General features: G+C 40.6%; 1 protein-coding gene across 2 annotated transcripts in view; it reads right to left on the bottom strand.

Moving 5' to 3' along the window:
- Nucleotides 1-9181: 9181 nt before the first annotated feature.
- SYT14 (synaptotagmin 14) overlaps nucleotides 9182-21095 on the bottom strand; it is a 348909-nt gene continuing 336995 nt past the window's right edge. Inside the window, exons 8-9 of one of the 2 annotated variants that reach the window (XM_077485715.1) lie at nucleotides 17172-17228; nucleotides 9182-11887 (exon numbers count right to left, since the gene is read on the bottom strand). In XM_077485715.1, coding sequence (XP_077341841.1) covers nucleotides 11574-11887; nucleotides 17172-17228 — 371 coding nt within the window. In that variant the 3' untranslated portion in view covers nucleotides 9182-11573. The remainder of the gene's footprint in view (nucleotides 11888-17171; nucleotides 17229-21095) is intronic. The other variant, XM_077485716.1, reaches the window with a different exon arrangement.

Below are 21095 nucleotides of genomic sequence, written 5' to 3'. Positions count from 1 at the left end.
CTTTTTTTGAGGAAAAAAAATTCCCCTCTGGGTGATCTATGTACATTACAAGGATTTTAACAAACTTTATTCCTACTTTATTTTGAAGAAATCCCTGCCTGTTTGTCTGTGTCCATGTTCCGAGTGAATTTAATGGGAGTGGATTCATAGTTATCAATCAGCTGCTGCACTTGCAGGGCTCTAATATGGAAAATTAAAGGGTCTGCATCCCGTTAGCCGCAATTTCCTATCACCAAAAAATTCTATTTTTGTTGCAGGGGAAGCCTGAAATCTGACTGGTATCTTAGTGTAGAGTTGAGGGAAAATCTGTGAGCCAATCACACAAGCAGGAAATTATGTTTTTGGGGGGCGTTCTGTACACATTCTGTGTAGAATATCTCCAGGTAGCCAAATTGCATATTACAGAAAATTACAGAGCTGCAGATTGAATGGACAAGGCCATTTTTAATAACATTCAATCACAATATAATTTGAGTCGCAACTGTATACGCTATATTATTATTTTTTTATTTGCTTTTTTTTTTCCCCACAAAAGGGGATTTACTCTTTAATTAAATGCAAGAACAAACGTGTCATAAATTGTAGTTTAGTTTAGTCCTTAGATGTGGTGGCTGCATTAGTTTTCTTTTTTCAGGATATGGCTTCCTCCATAGATACAGTAGGGTCGGTAAGCACAGGAATTGTATTTGCAGGATTACAAAGTGACTTTTTTTTTTTTCTAAAAGCCTCAAAAAAAGTAAATAAGAACAATTCAGTTTTGTAAAAAAACAAAAAAATATTTTAAGATTCTTTAAAGTCTTTTATATATGTTCTGTTCACTCCAGAATTTACCCTAATGCCCCCTGTCAGGTATAACTACAGGATAAGGTCTTTCACAGCCTATGACATCCACTAAACCTGGCATTTCATTAAAGAGACACTGTCACCTTAGGCATTTGCAGCAAGGTGACAATGGGGTTGATTTGCTAAAGGCAAAACAGCTGTTCATTTTGCAACATAAGTTGCACTTTGCAAGCTAATTTTCCCTAGAGCTTAGTGAACGAGGTGAAGCACTTAAGCACTGACGTCTATCATCCATTTATGTGGAAACAAAAACTCTCTTTATTTTTCGCTTCCCTTGCACATGTTTGGGTATTCCTTGCAAATGGAAATTTCACTGTATTCACCAAGCTCTGGAGAAAATTCCCTTACAGAATGATGAGCCGATTTTCTTTTAGTAAATCAACCCTAGAGTCTCTGCAAAGTGGCTTCCCAGGTATACTCACCTTACTAGCATTCTCCTGCCACTTCAGCCTCTATCAGGAGCATGTAAACTCCTTCACTGTGACTGTGCTCGGGTTTAGCAGCCAATTGCGAGACATGAACAATTTCACATGATTGAGGGAGTGATGTCACCACTTACCCTGACCACCAAGACCACTGCTTCTCTAGTGCCAACTGCAATGGAGGAAGGAGTGGCAATGGAGCTCTGGCAAGGTGAATATAAAGGGGTAGGAGGAGCTCCTTTACATAGACACAGTTGCTTTGCTCTGCACGGTCAAGGTGCAGTATTTATTTAGTGGTATGGTGTTTGTATGTTTGATTGCCCATGGACTTCTTGTTCTTCCTGCCACAGCAGGCTTCCCCATCTGTGCCTCACTTCCCCGTGCATTTCCAATGCACTTTATATGCAATTTCTGCAATGCAAATTAGAGGAATAAACTGCTTCACAGTGGTTATGGAAAATGGAGGGAACATCTCATCCCTGGTGTGCTGTCAATATAAGAAGGGTAATCAAATGCTTCTGCCACCTACCCAAAACTGAAATATCAGATCTGGGTGAAAGAACCCTTAGCATGATGTCTGAAATTGAAGCCCATATGGAACCAGGGGTGTCTCAATCTCAACTCCTGTCTACAAAAATAATTTAATTTACTCTGAAGCAAGCAAGTTGCAAAAATGCCATTTACTATTTTGATATTCATAAATTTGCATGTACCGTAAACCAAAATACAAACGTCTCCCTACACTGTGGTCTATAGCGGTTTAGCGTGAAAACAGAATACATCCTTTAAGAGGAAAGGCAATTGTGCTGTTTGTTAGAAACCTTGTGTGAAAGCATATAATCAAGAGAAATACATTCCACATGTGACATTCATATAGCATATATAACAATCACTTTTGATACAAAGGCTTCTAAATTCCAACATAGTTTTATGTTCAATCACCTGAGATGTGCAGGTGGCACAGCTTAATTTGCAATTTTCCTGTCGATCAGTAGCATTTAAAAAGGCTCTGTGAAGTTCCTCCAATAATCTCCTCCTCTGACTTGGTGGCCACCTGTCTGAATTCAGTGTTGGATCCTTTTATTTAGTAATAGACTATTCCCCTTGAAGTTGTTGGGCTGGGCACCAAATTCTGACATGTAGCAACCGCAGCATAAGCAGCGAGGTGAGGAGACCAGCAGAGGAACTTTGCCTGGGTGACTTTTCACAACTGGGCTGCAACATTTTATATGACTGTATATAACGGCCTCTACTTCCTTTTCCACATTTAGGGTCCTTTCACACAGGCTGTGTCCAATCAGGTCCGCCTGTCAGCTTTTCAGGCAGACCTGATCTGACTCTCCAGTCTCCCATATGGAGCGGCAGATGTTAGCGGACATTTGTCTGCTGCCGCCTGCTGCCACCCGATCCAGCCCACAAAAAACAGACGGATGGTGGTCCTACTAATTAAATATACATACCGTTTTCGAAAGTGAAAAAAAGATTTAGTAGGAAAAGGAGGGTATATCTCAGAAAAATGGTAACAGAAATCATACAATAAAAAGTTAAATTTTAATATATAAAACATTAAAAAGGTGACCATCTCCATAGGTTATATGAAAAGAGGGTTTACATATTCCATGTACATAGTTCTTGTTATTACATAACCAGTCCACATGAAAGCTCGACACGTTTCAAACACTCACTATGTTCTTCAGAAGATAAATGTGAACACAATATATTACCCACAATTCTTTAAAAGCAATAAAATAAGGCCATCATCTCATATCCCAGATAGCAAGGATAACTTGTGACAAATTTGTGACAGTGTTCAATTGTAAGCCTGCTGCACATTTTTACTGGCAAGTTATACACTTGCAGCGAACTTGAAGCACAAGTTCTAGTTGACACTTTTCCAATTTGTAGCAAATCTGCATGGCAAGTCTCTATCAAGAGCAAAGTTGCAGTGGTAAGTCTACAGCAAGAGCTCTGCAAGTCTACAGCATGAAAATTCAGCCACAGTGACCCCTGTGGTTGGATGACTATTACACAACATAACTGAACCAGAACTTGCAGAATGTTTGCAAAGAAAGTTAATCTGGAGTCATGCAATGTGGACTTGCTGCAGTTGTGCAACAAACTTGTGAAGCCTGGCAAGTCTAGCAATAGCTTAGCAAGTCATTTTCAAACTTGCAGCACAATTGCTTGCTATCTGGGATGATAACATCCTGGTGAACCAACTTCTCTATAGGATAGAGGGGAGCATTTTACAGACCACAAATCACCCTATATGGCACACGGAATGCCAAAGATAACGCCCCAAATTATTATATCAATATGTCCTGTCAATTTGCTGCCCATCAGAGAGCTTGCCAAAATAAGCAATCTGATAGGCTTGATACATACTGATAGGAGGATTTGTGGTCCATAAAATGCTCCCCTCTATCATTTGGAGAAGTTGGTTTATTGGATGTTATTATATGAGATGGTCTTATTTTATTGTCTTTAAAGAATTGATCCATACTGTGGGTAACATATTGTGTTCACATGTTCTCCTGAAGAAGACTGTGGACTGGTTACGTAATAACAAGAATTATGTACATGGAATATGTAAACCCTCTTTTCGTGTAACATATGTAGATGGACACTTTTGTGTCCTTTTTCATTTTTTGTGTAATAAAATTTTACTTTTTATTGTATGATTTCTGTGTTACCATTTTTCTGAGTTATGTCCTCAAAAGTCCTTTTGCTACAAAATCTTTTTTTCACTTTATGAAAACTATATGATGTGGGCATATCAGAATCGTACCTTACTTTTCTATTGTTTATTGATGCTCTTTTTTTTGTTTTGTTTTTTAAAGCGTGGCTTTAAGACCATCAGACATTGGTAAACATAACAAACATTCCAAAATGAAGCATCTATGGATACATAACTGGTTGTTGGTTGACCACAGATGTACGGCGCCACAGGATCTGGCCAACTGATATTACTTGTGAAATATTAATGCAATGGAAAAGTAATATCATACCCTGTAATACAATGATGTACAAATTAAATAACAATAATGCATTTGTATTCATTCAATATTGTATACACTTTTTCCTTTAAATCATCATTTTGAAAACATATGACAAGGACTTCAGAACTTGACAGAACCATGCCCATAAAACACCAAACCGGACTTTCACATTCTAAGTCAAGAACAAATATAAAGTGCTGAGCTGTAAGCCTGGACATGGTACAAAAATAACAATACAGTTCCAGCACAGGAAAACAGAACAAAAGCTTCATTTAAATACACAAACAATAAATAGCCAATTTTGTAAACGTTTAATTTGCTAGGAAACAATGACATCATTGATAACCTCCGAGACTCACATGCTTGAAATCCTGGGTTTCCTACGGACATCCTGGGTTAAAGGGGTGGGGCTTGACTGAAATGGGAGGAGGGTATTTTCGGGTGAGGCTAGGGTATCCATGGATGTGGGGCATCTTTTGGTGTGGTCTGTCTTTGGGATTTGACCAGGAAATATGGCCTTCTTATCTAAAATACTATCTCAGCCCCATAAACTTCTAGTTTCACAGTGTGTATTGCAGGACAGGAAAGGCAAACTGGTGTTTTTAGGGCTTTATAAGGCCCTCTCATTCCTCCTCTGTGGTCCTCAGTTTAAAGGACATATTTTCAGTTTAAAAAAAAATTATTTAAAAAAATTAAAGGTGAACTAGCTCACAGCACCCTGTGGTACCATCATGGCAATCAGGAAGAAAAGAAGAGATTCTTATCAGTTATCACAGTCAGAATGCCACGTTGAAAAATAACAGCTCCTACTGTGTCATAATAACTATAGTTAATAAGGTTGAATAATGTAACCAGTTCAACTTATGTGGGTTTGTGTTTGTATATGTATTATGTCTTTACCCCCTCACATAACCCTGTATATTGTGTTCAATAAGATGCCCATCTAAGAGTTTTTTAAATTAGCGATTTCCTGCTGAAACCACCGATTGTGAAAGGGAGTTCCACACCCTTACTGCTCTAACAGTAAAAAACCCTGTACACAGTTTAAAGTTGAACCGCTTCTCATCCAACTTCATTGAGTTCAGTAGGATATCTGTATATCGCTATCATATCTCCTCTTTAGTGTCTCTTCTCCCTAAAGTTATTTGGTTGTCTGTGGGCTGGTGGTAAGTTAAGCTTGTTTTTTTCCTTGGTTTATCCTTGGGCTTGTTTGTATCTGTTGTTATCCTTCCAAGCTATTTACTGCAATAGCCAGCTATAGGTGTGAGCAAGTGGCATCTTTTTGTATCACTGTCCTGTTTTTTGGTCAGGCATCTCACTGACGCCTTTGTTGCCATCGTGCTGGGTGTTCAGTGTGCTCCTGTACCTTTAAGAAGGGGTGGCTTCCCTTCAGCCCACCTGCTCTCACCTATCCATCAGAATGCATGTGCCTCCACTGTGGGGACACTTATAAGTTAGTGTTAGGTACCACAGATACCGGGGTGCCTTTATGGGTCTCTGTGGCTTACGCATGCGTTTGCAAATGTGTGCAGACTAAACCCCTGCTTTTAACGCATACTGTTAGACAGGTTATTTGGTTGTCTGTGGGCGGGTGGTAAGTTAAGCTTGGTTTTTTCCTCGGTTTATCCTTGGGCTTGTTTGTATCTGTTAGCTTTCCGAGCTCCTTACTGCAATAGCCAGCTATAGGTGTGAGCAAGTGGCATCTTTTTGTATCACTCTCCAGAAGGAATAAGCCTAATGTTTGTTGGGATGGTACCACAGCGTCTGGGTCCGTTTATTGAAATTGTTACGGGTTCAGACCGAGACCATTACACTGGTTGGGTGGGCAGCAGGAGAAGAGGATCATAAAAAATAAGTGCAATGGATACTGGTGGATTGGGAAGGGTGCTGTGAGATAGTTCACCTTCTAATTTTGTATGAAAAGGTGAACTTAGCCTTTAAGAATTGACATTTATAAAGGCCCCAACCATCCTCTAGCTGATAAAAACTGTACTTCCTTACATAAGAGGGTGAATATTTCATTAAGTGTTTATGGACCCTTTCCCTGGGATAAAGTGTTGAAAGCTTCAGTTATCACTAAAATGTTAAAGTTGAACTCCAGGCAGATATAAAATACAAAATAACACAGCTATGTTTTTTAAATAAATCATTAAATATATTTTTAAAGTAGCATTAGATAGCATTTAATACTACTTTTTTATGCTATCAGTTGTTTTAAATTATTGCATTTTAGACAACTTTGTAAACAATACCCATCTTATAATTTGGGGGATATGTCAGCACAGACACTTACATTATTTACTATTCTCTGGCGCTGGCTCCAGGTCACACAGTGCTGCTTTTTCAGACTTCCAATGCATCATACGTACCTCACAGGCACTAATTCTGAAAGGACAGCGCTAACCCCTGATTCTGTCAGTCACTCACTTGGAAGAGATGGGAACAGGGGAATGGCTTGCACCATAGGCTTCAGGGTTGTCTGCTTCTGCAAACACATGCAGCATAAGGAGACTGGTCTGTAGTGCCAGCCGTGTGACTTTGTAAAGGGGACAGAGCTGCCCAAAGACAGGAACCAGGAAAGAAAGCATTTTGAGAGATGGAACTACAAGCAACCACAAGCTACTTTTTTTTTTTATTAGGATTTAAGAACACTTTAAAGTAACTACCGCCGGGAGGCTGCTTCATTCATTGATGCCTGAAACAGACCAGTACTGGGATCCCACCTTGGGATCATAGTGTTTGGTCATAGAGAAACTAATCACAGTGTAAACAGTGTTGTCTTTACATCTGTGAGCCCGCCCCTTCCTCTTATAATGAAGGGGAGGAAAGAGGAACTCATTTATTTATTAAAATGCTTAACCTATGCAGTCTTACCCGAAGGCCTCGATGCGCAAAACAAAAGATATTGACATTAAAAGACCTTAAGAGAACCAACATACCAACAGGGCAACATAGAAAATATAAGCCAGGGACTCTGTCCAACACACCCCAATTAAAATTAGGTGACTCCAAAAGCTTGTACAAAAAGTACGGTTTTCAATTTTTTGGAATTTCAAAAAGTCATTCTCAAGTCTCAGTTTCAGAGGCAAGGAGTTCCAAAATTCAGCTCCTTGTACTTCACTTGTTCTCCCTCTGCATGCTTTCTTTTTAAATTTTGGAATCTTCAGTATGGCCAAGTTCGCTGATCTCAAGGATCTGGTAGGCACATACTTAACAAATTTTTACTTCAGATACTCTGGGCCACGTCCGTGCAATGCCTTATGGACAAGACATCCAGTTTTAAACAGAACCCATTATTTCACGCGCAGCCAATGCAGGGCTCTAAGGGATGGAGTGATGTGGTCACGCCGATTAACATGTCAGTAACCTTGCTGTGGTGTTCTGAATCAACTGGAACTTGTAGATGGTACAAGCAGGCAGACCCAGATATAGGGCATTACAGTAGTCCAATCGACTGCTGATAATGGCATTGACCATGGCTATCTTGTCAGAGCGATATGGCGAAAAGTCGACCTCATAAGTCTCAGGTAGAAGTGGCATGAACTCACCACCTGATTTACCTGAGGGCGAAAGTTCAACCTAGAGTCAAAGATGACGGCCAGGTCCCTGACCTGAGTGGCCAGAATCGAAAAAGTTTTCAAATATTCCGGCCAGGACGGAAACAGGTTGGACTACACCTGGTTACTGAAGATGATGCATTCAGTTTTGGTGCTATTTAGTTTTAGATAACTGCCACCCATCCAGGATTGGATTTCCTTCAGACAGGAGGCCAGCATAACCTGATCCTCCCGTTTCTTGGATAATTTGAAGTAGATCTGGGTGTCGTCATCGTAGACATGGAACAGGAGATTGTGATGGCGAATGATGTATAGCAGTGGCCTCATATAGATTTTAAAAAGGATCAGAGATAAAGCCAATCCTTGTGGGACCCCACAAGACAGGGAGCTATCAGAGGAATAAAATGGTCCCAATTTTACCCTCTGAACCCTATCTCGCAGGAACGAGGCTACCCATGCCAGAGCTATGTCATCCATTCCCGCCACCATCTTCAACCTATCCACAAGTATAGAGTGGTCGATGGTATCAAAAGCTGCCGACAGATCCAGAAGTACCAAGGCCGACATTCATTTGTTTCTATTTACAGCACAGATCACTATAAAATATTTTTTAGCACTTATATCCCCCCTCCTCTCCCTTACATCTGCTCTACATCCTGTCTCAATATGATCTGCATATTAACACTTGACCTCCCTTATTTTGCACATTACCCCTTCATCCTCCTTTTGTATGCGACCTGAACATTAACCCCTTCACCATCTTCTCACTCGATGTAAGATTTTTATACACATCTAGTGCACCATGACCAAGCTCCATGTTTAAACCACCTAAATATCAGTATGTTTTTTTCATTTCTAACAAATGAGCTAAAAAGAGAGATCCCTTTGGGGAGCATACTTTACAAAAAGGGGTAACTTTAACAGAAAGAGAAACTTTTTTTCACAATTGTTGGCCTTTTTTTCTTTTTACCATAAAAAATACCACCAAAACAAAGCTCTGTCTCAAAAAATGATATAAAATGATGTGGGCACAGTGTCTTATGAGTAAATGTTAACCTATCACAGGACTAAAAAAGGAAAAATTGCCAGTTAATGAAAGGGCAACACAGGCTGGTTCTCAAGTGGTTAAACACCCATGATGCTCCTGAAAACAGAGGAAGTTTGGGAGCCACAGCTTTCTATTCATGGGAAGATACTTGTGTCATTTGGCAATGTTGACATGCGCCTCACTATGTCAGTTTAATATTATATATTATTTTCATTTTCCATTATCCTCCATATAAATTTATTACAATAGGATTGGCTGAATATCTTCATTAAGGCCGGGTTCACACATATGCAAATTGGATCACAGATGGACGCATGCTCTCTGAATTGATGACATACCTGTGCCGTACCTTCAGAGCTCTGTGCTGTAACGGACTCCTGCGCACATGCATGGGAGTGATGTCATCATGGCTGAGCCATTCATACAGCCAGAGCCCGCAAACCCGGAAGGAAGACCAGGTGAAGATAGAAGCCCTGGCAGCAGTGACAGCACGCCGCTGAAGGGCTTCATTTTAAGCCATAATACCAGTATGCCATAATGTGCTAGTAATATCATTAACTTGCAGGTGGACTTTTTATTTTTATTTTTTTGTTCTTCAAGAACTTTATTACCGCTTCAAAGCTGAATTCTATGTAAACAACTAAATAGAGTTCTTTTACATATATGAGAACTGTTAGTTATCTGCAGTCAGTCTTGCTATCCAGCCACCCCTCCACATCCCCTGCAACTACAGCTCTACAATGGGACTTGACAGTTCGCATTGTGCGCAAGAGGCGATTCAGTTCGCATTGTGCTCTATACAAGTATTTCATTTATTCATTCAACCCCAGCTTATTAATTGGACAACTAACGGGAAACCGCACACTGTTGAAGTCATGCCTGTGTTCACTTCCTCTGTCAAAGGTTCTCTACCAGCACATGTCCACTGCTGCAAAGCCTGATTGGTTCCTAGTGCTGGACCTTTCTATTCAAGTCTGGGTGGTACTTTATGGGGGATCATAGTAGGCTTATATTAAGACAGATTAAAGTACTTAAACAAGTTGCATTTATAAATAAGTTTTTTTTTGTTTTGTTTTTATAAATACATAACTGCCTTATTTGTGATTTTATATTTGCCTGGAGTTAAGCTTTAGTATTGATCTTCATCAAAATTGAACTTATCCTATAATTCTGAATGTACTATGCCTATAGTTTAGCTTAGAATATTTTTGTGCTTTTTATGTAAAACCAACATAGTATGCAAAGCTGTACAGTCACACAGCATTTATTCTTTTATATTGGTCCCTGCACCAAAGGAGCTTACAATCTAACGTCCCTACCTCAGGCTAAAGAATACTGACAGGATAATTTTGTCAGAAGCAAACTTTTGTTAATCTATCTTTCTGAATTGTATAAAAATCGGGACATTAAATAAATTCAACATTCGGAATCAGTTACTTGCTCTGAAGATATAGCCTGATCAGAACCGGTCAAAATATCCATGCTTGGTAAAACCAACCATGATTGACATGTGTGCCCTGATTGCATTTTGATGAGCTGAACAACCCATTACACACTTCTGTCTCTCGAGGACACCAGCGGCAATATCTACCAGCTAGAGTTCCTAGCTGCCAAGCATGGGAGTCTTGCTATTCCAGCTGCAATCACTAAAAGGTAAAATTAATCTATAAGTGGACACTAATTCCACAGTTTTCTACCAGGAATACAACCATTTGGTTTGGTTCCAGCCATACACGCTATGGGGCTGATTTGGAAGGAACATAAAATCTAATATTTTTGACTAGGGTGGTAAACCCACACAAACACAGGGTGAATATGTATGGTGTATTCTTTGCATATAGAGTACCTAGCATAATTAAACATAGGATTCTGCTAGGCAAGAGTGCTAACCTTGTACCCCCGACAAACGATAAGAGTAAGTCCTCCTATTAATTGCAGTGGGTGGCAGCTGGAAACTCTGATGCAGTAATCTTTCCACAGTGGGTGGTTCAGCCTTCAAGCCTCCAATCAATCTACAATATCCTAAGGCCATTACAGGTTAGGATAGGGCTACATGAGTGATTGAAATCACTGGTTAGTAAGAGATTTAACCCTTGACAAATGCTTCAGTTAAAATCAATGCACTACAAATGAAGCTATTGCCCAGAAGGAGTTAAATCTTTTACTGGTGATTAAAAATCGCCCACATAGCTCTAGGCTAACTAGTAAGTACTGGTGGTATGTAGCATTTCTACTTTACTACTCCCTGCAAGAACAGAAATAGAAGAGAACGCTAACAAAGTTGCACAATGCTGTAAAAATTAAAGACTGAAAACCAAACTAAAGGCATCTGTGCCTTCAAAGGTTCGTTTTTTTCTTTACTCTTCCATTTTATAGAACCAGGACGGGTCATGTTAATCAGTGGGGACATTGTACAAAACAGTTTCATCAGACAAAATATGAAAAGCACCTAAAGAAGTGGTTGATATCATGTCTACAGATCCGGTTTGCTGTGGCTCACGTCTTCTACCCATCTCCGCTCAAACGTCCGGGGAGAGCGCACTACTGTGCGTGAAACCTCATCTCTGATGTGTACTGAGCTTTCCGCAGCATGTCAAACCCATTACCTGCAAGGAGCAATCTTCTGCAGGTGGCTAAATTACATCCTGTCCTTTCAAAAGAGCAGATGAGCTCTCTTGAGTCACAAGAGACCTCCTGACGGCAATTAGGATTCAAGCAGCGTGTGCCATCTACATACTTGCTGTCCTTTTGACTCTTTCATTTCAGTCCAATGACTGAGCTCTTCATCGCCTGAGCTGTTCAAACCTAGGGATATCCAACCTATCATCTCTTTGCGCTTCATGCTGCGCTTGTTATAGACAGACAATATGAGAGTCACGTCCGACAGCTGAAACAGGGCTACTTGGAAAATAAAGGTTTCTTTGTACAGGGGGTTGGGCTGGCCTCTCCGCGTTGATGTCTTACATTTTGACATTTCCTGGCCCATGGAATTCAGCAGTGTTAACTTTACGTAGGTATCTATAAAAAGCAATGAAATCGTTTAGTACAGGAGCTATATTGTCATGGCTTGTTAGTAGGCAATGCATCGTTTGGGAAGGATATGGTGTATACCATTCATATGAACAAAAGAAAATAATTTATTCAGATCTGCTGCGATATTCAATGTGCACCTCTATGCTGTGAAGGAGGAGAGTAAAGGGAGCAGACTGTGTCTTTGGTTCTAACATTGATGAAGATTTTAGTGTATTGTACTATTTAGTGTACTGTTGGCTCTAGGCTGGTAAAAAGGAGGAATGCATGCTAATATTTCCAAGTTAATAGGCAATTTTGGCTCTTTCAGTTTAAAAGAGAAGTATGGGATTTTTTTTTTTTAATCATACTTACCTAGGTGGATGGTCTGGTTCAATGCTGCATCTGACCTCTGCTGGCTCTAACACTGAGAACAGAGCGATCAAGCATGGCTGATCGCTTGGTTCTCACAGCTCTGTGAGCAGGCAGCTGGTGTCTGTCAGTCATCAGCTCTCTGCTCTGCCCCTCTGCGCTCACTGGAGCACTGGGCTGTGGAGGGGGCGGGAGCGGCTGTCTCAGGTTCATAGTCCAGTCCAGGCATGCAGGTGGATCCAGACCATATGGTCGCAATCTTTGCTGACCCTGGAGCAGCTCTGTGAAGTCAGTTGAAAATGGGTCACAGGAGTGTAGAACAAAGTGCACTTCTGTGATCCACAGGAGAAGTACAAAGTTCGTTTTGGCTGTACTTCTCCTGTGGATCACAGAAGTGCGAGAAGTACAGCCAAAACTGAGAAGTACAGCCAAAACGAACTTTGTACTTCTCCTTTAAATGTCCAATGCATGGAACAGGTGGCTCCCAGCACCACTGCATGTCTGGTAGATGATTATAAATGATGCCCCACAGAGTTTGCTGATCTACTGGAACACTGATCCAAACTGGTTCAGATCCAGTAAAAGTTAGTCACTTTATTTAATCAGAAAACAGCTACAGGTCCAATCACTCTTAACCTGGCGGTTTCAGAAAGGAGAAGCTTTAGGAGCTACAAGGGATGCGGTCTATGTTTGGGCAGAAAAGCACCAAAATATATTTTCTACATCCCTGCAATGCATCCATATTTCCTCATGTTATGTCCCTTATGTCCCTTTAAGCTGAGCTCTGGGAAACACAAAAAACATACCCTTGAAGTGGTGCTCCCCCTGCAAGGGGAAAATAAGCAAGTTAAAAACTTGTTTAGGCTCAGGGTGCCAAGAAAAGGACCTTTACTTACGTCATCCCGCACGCCCTCAGTAGCTGGTGCTCAACTCTTCTCCCCGACACTCAGGCTTCTAAGTGGTCCGTCTGCATCCTCACTTACAATGTGGGGCTTTTGGCTATTGTCCATACAGTGTACTTTACATGATGACATCAAGAGAGTAGGTGTTCTGTGGCTGAACTCTAGTAGAACTAAAAAAGAGCTGACAACACTGCTGGAGTTTTCACTTGCTTTGTGCACTGGTAAAAATCATTTGGTGGAAGTGGATTATGATGTGGGGTTGTTTTTCAGAAGTTGGGCTTGGCCCCTTAGTTCCAGTGAAGGGAACTCTTAAGGTGTCAGTATACCAAGACATTTTGGACCTTTTCATAATCTCAACTTTGTGGGAAGAGTTTTGGGATGACCCCTTCATGTTCCAACATGACTGCGTACCAGTGGATAAATCAAGGTCCATAAAAACATGGATAGGCGAGTTGGGGCTGGAGAAGCTTGACTGGCATGTAGAGTCCTGACCTCAACCTGATAGAACACCTTTAGAAAGAATTAGAGAGTGTGAGCCAGGCCTTCTCGTCCTCATCAGTGCCTGACCTCATAAATGTGCTTCTGGAAGAATGGTCAAACATTCCCATAGACACACTCCTAACCCTTGTGGGCAGCCTTCCCAGAATAGTTGGAGCTGTTATAGCTGTAAAGGGAGGGCCAACTCAATATTGAACCCTACAGACTAAGACTGGGATGCCTTTAAAGTTCATGTGTGTGTAAATACTTTTGGTAATATATATGTTGCCCAGACCTACACTTTAAGCTCTGCCCTATTGTGTCTGTGTGGAGGACTCCAAATGTTAGGATGGGAAATAGATGTGATAAGCACAGCCATTACCCAGGGAAAAATTAAGGCACCACAGAAAAAAACTGGAGAAGGATTAAGTGGTATGAACATGGATACCTGCTTTTTAACATTAGTTTATTCCGCCATTTTCTCTCTGTGATTATCTGGTCTTCCTTTAAAGTGAACCTGTACTTGGCCCATTAAAGGCAAAGAAACAGGTTGACTTGACAGTCCAGCCCTGATATGTTATTTGCCCACTGGAAGCAAGTGAAGGGTTGGTACTTTCAGGTATGGAATATCTGCTTTTCTTACCTTCCTCCCATGCACACCACTGTTTGCCTGAGTGGAATATCTGGAGTCTAAGCTTGGGGGGGGGGGGGGGATCTATGCCACACAGGGTGATTTGGGTGTGCCCAGATACACCCTGTGCGCACATCTATGGAGGAGAGCCATACCATTATATTTCCAAAAATACACAAAAATCTTCATTAATGCTAAAACGACATAAATAAAATACAAGAGGTGTATACACGTCCCTGCTCTCTTCCTTTCCAGCATATTGCTAATTGTTTGCAAAAGGACAGGTGTACTTTAAAACATGCCAATAGAAAAATTCAAGGTTTAAAAGTTTAACACTGGAAAAAAATAAGAGAAAACAATTATAGACATAGAATATTAGTCTTGGCTCGGTACAGTTCAGCCAGCTGCATTAGCATATGAGGTATACCTCATAATCCTCTTGCATTCTTAATCGTTGCTCTAAGCGAAATAATATAGCGTTACTAACACCGAGCAAGCTTTGTCTAGCCACAACACTTCAAGCATACCACTGAGTTTTTGGAGACTAAAACGACATAAACAGGGGGAATGATGAGAACAATTCATGAAAGGGAAGGGGGTGGTGGTGGGGGGGGGGGGGTCAAGGAACAGAAGTGCAATGATGACATCAGAACAGCTGAGGATGTAATGCCAAATATGGAGACTGATGAGGATCACTCTGCATGGATGAGGTTTAGCCTCACAGATCTTGGCTTTAACCCTTCCAGCACAGCAAGAGGCTGACACACCAGCGTAGGATTTGTGTCCTGGTTCCATTGGGCTCTGCTAGGGTTAAATGCATCAGATCTGGAGCCAAGCATCCCTTGAATGCTTTCAGACTGCAATTTTATCACATTTGTCTCCTATCTGGGTGTAGATGTTGTACAAATATTCATGCTGTAGACAGAGAAGATTTGAGCCTAACAGTTTCATATGGCTTTGTAAAAAATAAAAAATAAATGGTCATTTTCAGTGGCAACAACAGAAATCTGTTGGAGAAGAAAGAACAATTATGTCCTGGGGTGGCTTCCAGTCATAGGAGATGTGTGCCAAATGTGTGCTAGATGGCTTGGTATTATGAAGCATAAAAAAAAAAAAAAAAAAAAAAAGGATGTGTGTCTAATACTTAGTCATGAAATTACAGTCATGCTGGGTTAAAATGGACAATGCAGGATAATTGCAAGTTAAAACTAGCTTTTTTCCTGGCTGTCATAAAAAATAAAAAATAAATAAATACCTTCACCCATTTGACACATCCGAGGATACTTCGGTAGAGATACTTTTAAAACAGAACTGCAACAAACCGCTAAACCGAAAATGAAAACACATATTTGGATACGGTTTTATTTGCCAAAGAATTAGCAACCCTCTCGTAATTCACACACTTGTGCTACACAACACAGCCAAGAAGATAATTGCAGTATTCACTGGTTCATCTTCACTGCGTCCTGTGACTTCTGCAAGATGGGTTGCATGGACAATTGGTTGCATTACCAGTAAAGCTGGCCATACATGGATCATATTTTGGCAGATTCCTGCTGAATTTAGCACATTTTTTTTCTGTGGGTGGCCTAAGCTGGCACCACCAGGCTGAACAAAAGCAAATTTTTTTATTGACTTTCGTCAAAAGGGGCTGTTTGAAACATTCTCAGCCACACAGTCCCTGCATTTGATTTGCTGTCAGAATACATGAGCTGACATGGGAAATTCATCTATCAGGGATGCAGGAGGGAAGCAAGTGATTTCTCTTGTTCAGCCTGCTTTAGTCCCCTCTCACCATAACCTGTATGGGTATACTGGGATTGATTTACTAAAATTGGGGAGTGCGAAATCTGGTGCAGCGCTGCATAGAAGCCAATCAGCTGCCAGGTTTTTGTTTGTCAAAGCTCAACTTTTAATTGAACAAGCTGAAGTTAGAAGCTGATTGGCTACCATGCATAGCTGCACCAGATTTTGTACCCCCCAGTTTTAGTAAATTAACCCCACTGTCTTGTTTGCCCCACAGCCCTTCTCCACAGAAATTATGGTTTTCCATATACTGTAACTGGACTGATGATGGTCAAAACACCTGATATTAGCTTTATGTGGTTTAAAATAAATGCTTCTACTATAAACCAGCGGTTCTGGATGTGTATCTGACTGGTAGACCATAATGCATAATCCATGGCCTTGCCCATTGTCCAAAAAGGACAATTCTTATTTTTGGGATATGTGATGAAATGAGACATGTGAAGGCCTTATATTCTAGGAAGGTCTTGCTGTGCTATGTACCAATGCATCTGGAAGAGTGCTTGATTGCTTTAGTCTCATCTCTGTTTCTAAAGAGAGTTGCAAATCCTTTGTTGGGTTACAGTATATAAAACCATGGGGTTGATTTACTAAAACTGGAGAGTGCAAAATCTGGTTCAGCTCTGCATAGAAACCAATCAGCTTCCAGGTTTTATTATCAAAGCTTAATTGAACAAGCTGAAGGTAGATGGCTACCAGGCACAGCTGCACCATGTTCTGAGTGCATCAGTTTTAGTAAATCTTCCCCCATATATTTAACTGTTGGCCTAAATTCTGCTTTAAGCATTCATTACTTTTGAAAGCATTTTTTACTTTTTAGTCATAATAGTATATTATTTTTGACTAAGTCAGAGTTTTATATGCTGCCTTTAGGTAATGTAAGATTACTACATCATTGTGATTGTATTTGGATATATTTATTTGCAGTCTGTAAACCTTCATCCATCAGCAGAGATTGGTACCATCAACAAACCCATTAGGTGTACTACAGGTAACAGACATATCTGAACAAAAAAACAAAACAATATGGTGGACAGCTTTACTGCTGGCAAGTTTTCCCGGGCATGATAAAGACAACATCCAAGCTTGCCTCTATGGGACTCACCTCGAATTATATAAACCTGTCCACCTATCAAGTGTTTAAGACAACAGAACAGTCCATCTGACAACAGAGGGTAGGAAGCAGAAAAAGAAATAAATTACAAGAGTTGGGTGAGAGAGGGTTAAAGGTTAGAGGTTGACCATTACAGTACCAGATACTGCAGCCCTGGGTTGGGGCTTAGACTGTGAAAGGTTTGCTCAGAGAAACTGGCTGCATCTTGATTACCATTTTGTACTTCCTCTGCAGCTAGACAGGCTTTGGTGAATGAATGAGAAATGATGCTACTCTTTAGGGATGAATGGAACTGTGGTTAAGAAACAGTGTAGATGAGGAGTGGACATTGTTGTGCACAGAATGCTTCCTGTGCATTTTCATGAATGCCAATGTCAATCCATGTGGTTGCCCATGCAGTGTTATAAAGCAAAATTACTGCCGTTTATAAATTGCTATGTAATGCAGCTGGTCTGTTTTTATTTTTAATGGGCCCCAACATTAATTCTTTACCTTAATCTGACTTATTTATTTATTTTAAAGAGTTGGCTATTGTCAAGCTGTCAGGTTGCAAAATGCTAATACAGACACTAGCTTGTTGGAAGGATTTAGGAATCATGCTCCACCTGCCAAGTACCACCCTTTACACATTATGTAAATGCAGAGATTGGGGCATGTTGGTGACAGCTCTATTCTATCTCACAGGAGCTTCTATACACAATGGTCTCATAGGTCCCCTCTCCCTGTCACTCTGCATGGGAGGCCAACAAAGGTTGGGCGGTCAAGCTTTCAAAATGAAATATTTGAAATCTACAGGTAAAATGTTAATTCACAACATAACCAGGCTTCGCATCTGAAGATGAGGGTTTACCCTTTGAAACTAGGGCACATCCTCCCAAGACCTATGAGCATGCTAAGTGGACTGGACAAATGTATTTTCCCGATAAGTGTTGTCTGTTGTACTATTTGTAATTAGATATACATTCTTCTCATTTATTAATAAATGGTTATTGAGATAATGTGCTAGGCTGGTGTGCCCTCTCTTCCTTGTGTTTTCTTCAGTTGGTTGTTGAGACTTCCCTAGTGTTGCAAGGCATGGTGCGTGTGTATCTGGATTCAGGATATGGATCTGTAGGAAGATTTTGTGTACACCCCCATACTTATGCGCAGTTATGTACTGTTTACTTGGCATAAGACATATAAATATAACCTTACTGGGGATCAGCATTTATTGATGGCTCCTTGCACTCATAGATATAAAGGTAGTCTAATACTAGCACACAAATTCTATTTAGCTGCTGTGGAATGGCAGAACAGTGAGCTGTATAAGCAAGATGCATCTCGTCATTTCAATGAACCAGCCTGAATGGTAGTGAAATAGTTCAAAGGAAAATATTTGTTTTGATCCTGAAGTTATACAACATGAAACCAGAAGACAAATTTAGTGATATGTATGCCCAAAAGGATTTTTTTTGTATTTGTCCGCTTACAGGTTAGGTTACTGGACTGCAGAGTTGAAATGAACCATTAAATTGTTTGTTCCATAAATCGATCAGGAGTAACACTAGTGTGACACCAACAATAACCACGAATTAGAGATGAGAACTTCATTGAGGAGCAAGGGGGATCTTGCTGCCAAAGGCCTACTGATATTTAACAAGGAAGTGTTTGTGCATATATATAGTACTGGAAAGAAAACATGTACATCTGGGCCCTCTTTATAAAATGCTAGTTGCCAGGCTCTCTCTGCTTTCAGCACTTATTCAATCTTAGACCCCAAAGAAGTATGCAGAAAGTGCTTATCTGCATACTAGTTCTGCCTCAGTGTCTCCAATGTTACTGAAGCCAGCAGAAGAGCATGGCAGCAAGGCAGCTCGCATTTTTAGAAAAGAGCTGATCTCTAAACCTTGTTTTATCTTGCCAATCTCTTTTTGTAAGTGAGGTTTCCAGAACTACACACAGTATTCTAAGAGGGGGTCTAGCTCAAGATTTATATAGAGGAATCAGGACTTCCTTTCTTCTGCTGGTGACCCCTCTAATGATACACTCTAGAATTCTATTTGCTTTTCCCACTGCTCGGTCACACTGTTTGCTCATTTTGCAATCATCTGAAATAAGTACTCCCAAATCTTTTTCCTCTGTAGCACAGTGATTTTCCTTAACAGCAGAAGTTAGAATATTCATACAACACTATACTTTTGGGTTCAGGGCTGAGGGCACATTCAAGCTGCCACTTTACTAACTTTACATGATACAAGAAGAGCTTAAAGCTGAACTTTAAGGAAAAATGATTTACCCCTGCTGTGAGTCCCTCTCCCCATTGCAAGAGCGAACTACTCATTTTGCCTGGGGGATGATGATAAAGTGATATACTTGCCTCAAAATTTTTGTAAGACTAAGAAAAAAAAAAATTATCCTGTTCCCTTAAAGCATGCGCATAACAGCACAGTGGTTGTGCTGTGTAATTTGGTCCCCTGTATAACCTAAAATACCTGCCTAATCCTGCCCTCCCCCCTTTAAACTGACCACGGTATATCATGGATGCTGAGCCCTCACATCGTGGTCAGTTTACGTGTCTCCGTGATCTGCTGTCTCTCCTCTATACCCCCCTCCGTGCCTGTCAGCTAGTGACAATGCCACTCTGCTCCCCTCCCCTTCCTGCTGCTATAATAATTATTTTATATTCGTTCAGTCCCCAGTGTTAGATAACGATATGTTGTCCCAATGTATGTGCTGTTTAAAAAAAATGCAGATTTCGATTTTACTTCAAAGCACCTCCTGTCACTCACATGACCGCCCGCCAATCTCCTCCTTTCCTAACCTCCTCCCAGAGTTCTCGGCCCCTCGCACTGTAGCTGTCAGCCTGGGAGAGGAGAGCGGCGAGCAGTCACGTGAGCGCCGGAAGGAGCTCTGAAAAAAGTTAGAAATCTGCATATTTTGTATACTGCACATACAGTGGGGCACATACTGCTATCTAACAGACAGGAATGTATTATCATAACATAATGGCTTTACAACCACTTTAATATTCGCTCCTGCAAGCAACTGGTCCTCCAAAGCATCTTACCTTTGCTGCCCAAATGATCTAAGACCTTTGATGCCATCCCATACAGGGTAGTACCAGTATTCCTGCATTGTACAGGAGAATGCCAAGGGTCTACCCACAACCCGGAGTGTCGAACATTGGAGAATGAAATAAAGTGAGGAATAAGGTAAGTATATCACGTTATTCTTCATCCTCTAAGCAAAAGGAGCAGATAAATGTTGCAGTGGGGAGGGGGGCCCATTGCAAGGCTAAAACATTTTTGCCTAGATTTCAGCTTTAATTCACAGTAATGATATACATGGTTTTAGATTAACACAATCTAACAGTCTATTCACTATAGCAGCCATTGCCAAAATACTGGCCTTATTTATAGTTCTCACTGTAACACAGATTACAAGACAAACCCTTAGGCAAAGCACAGATGTTGACCAGTTGACAGTTTGGAGTTTTCATCAATTATTTAATAACAGACTACAGATTCCTGGACTAGGTTTTGACTAACAAGCTTATACAGGACAATAAATTCCACAGGGTCAATACGAGCAATTCGATAAGGATTTCTGGTCACAGGGCCAGTACCAATAATCAAGTTGCATTTACAGAAGCGTACACATGATCATTTATTCTCTGTTTGCTCTCACTGGCCAGTGACTAACTGCCATAGCCACAACAAAGGAATGGAAGTCAGACACATCAATGGACAACTGCCGATGAACATCATCGGTCAGTGATAATTTGGAAATTAGTATTTTTATTAACGCTTCTCTTAAATTCCTATTTGTATGAAGAGTGCAAAGCCTTCCTAATAATGGATTATTTCAACAATAGCTAACATGAACCTAACCAGCAAAATAAAATCCTTTGTTCACCTGCCCCTTAGGCTCAGAAGG

This window comes from Lithobates pipiens, unplaced genomic scaffold, assembly GCF_037356315.1.
Source record: "Lithobates pipiens isolate NorthernLeopardFrog02 unplaced genomic scaffold, aLitPip1_a1.2 Scaffold_18, whole genome shotgun sequence".
Classification (NCBI taxonomy): domain Eukaryota; kingdom Metazoa; phylum Chordata; class Amphibia; order Anura; family Ranidae; genus Lithobates; species Lithobates pipiens.
The sequence above is the reverse complement of the archived record's forward strand: the minus strand, read 5'-3'. Positions and strand labels throughout refer to the sequence as shown.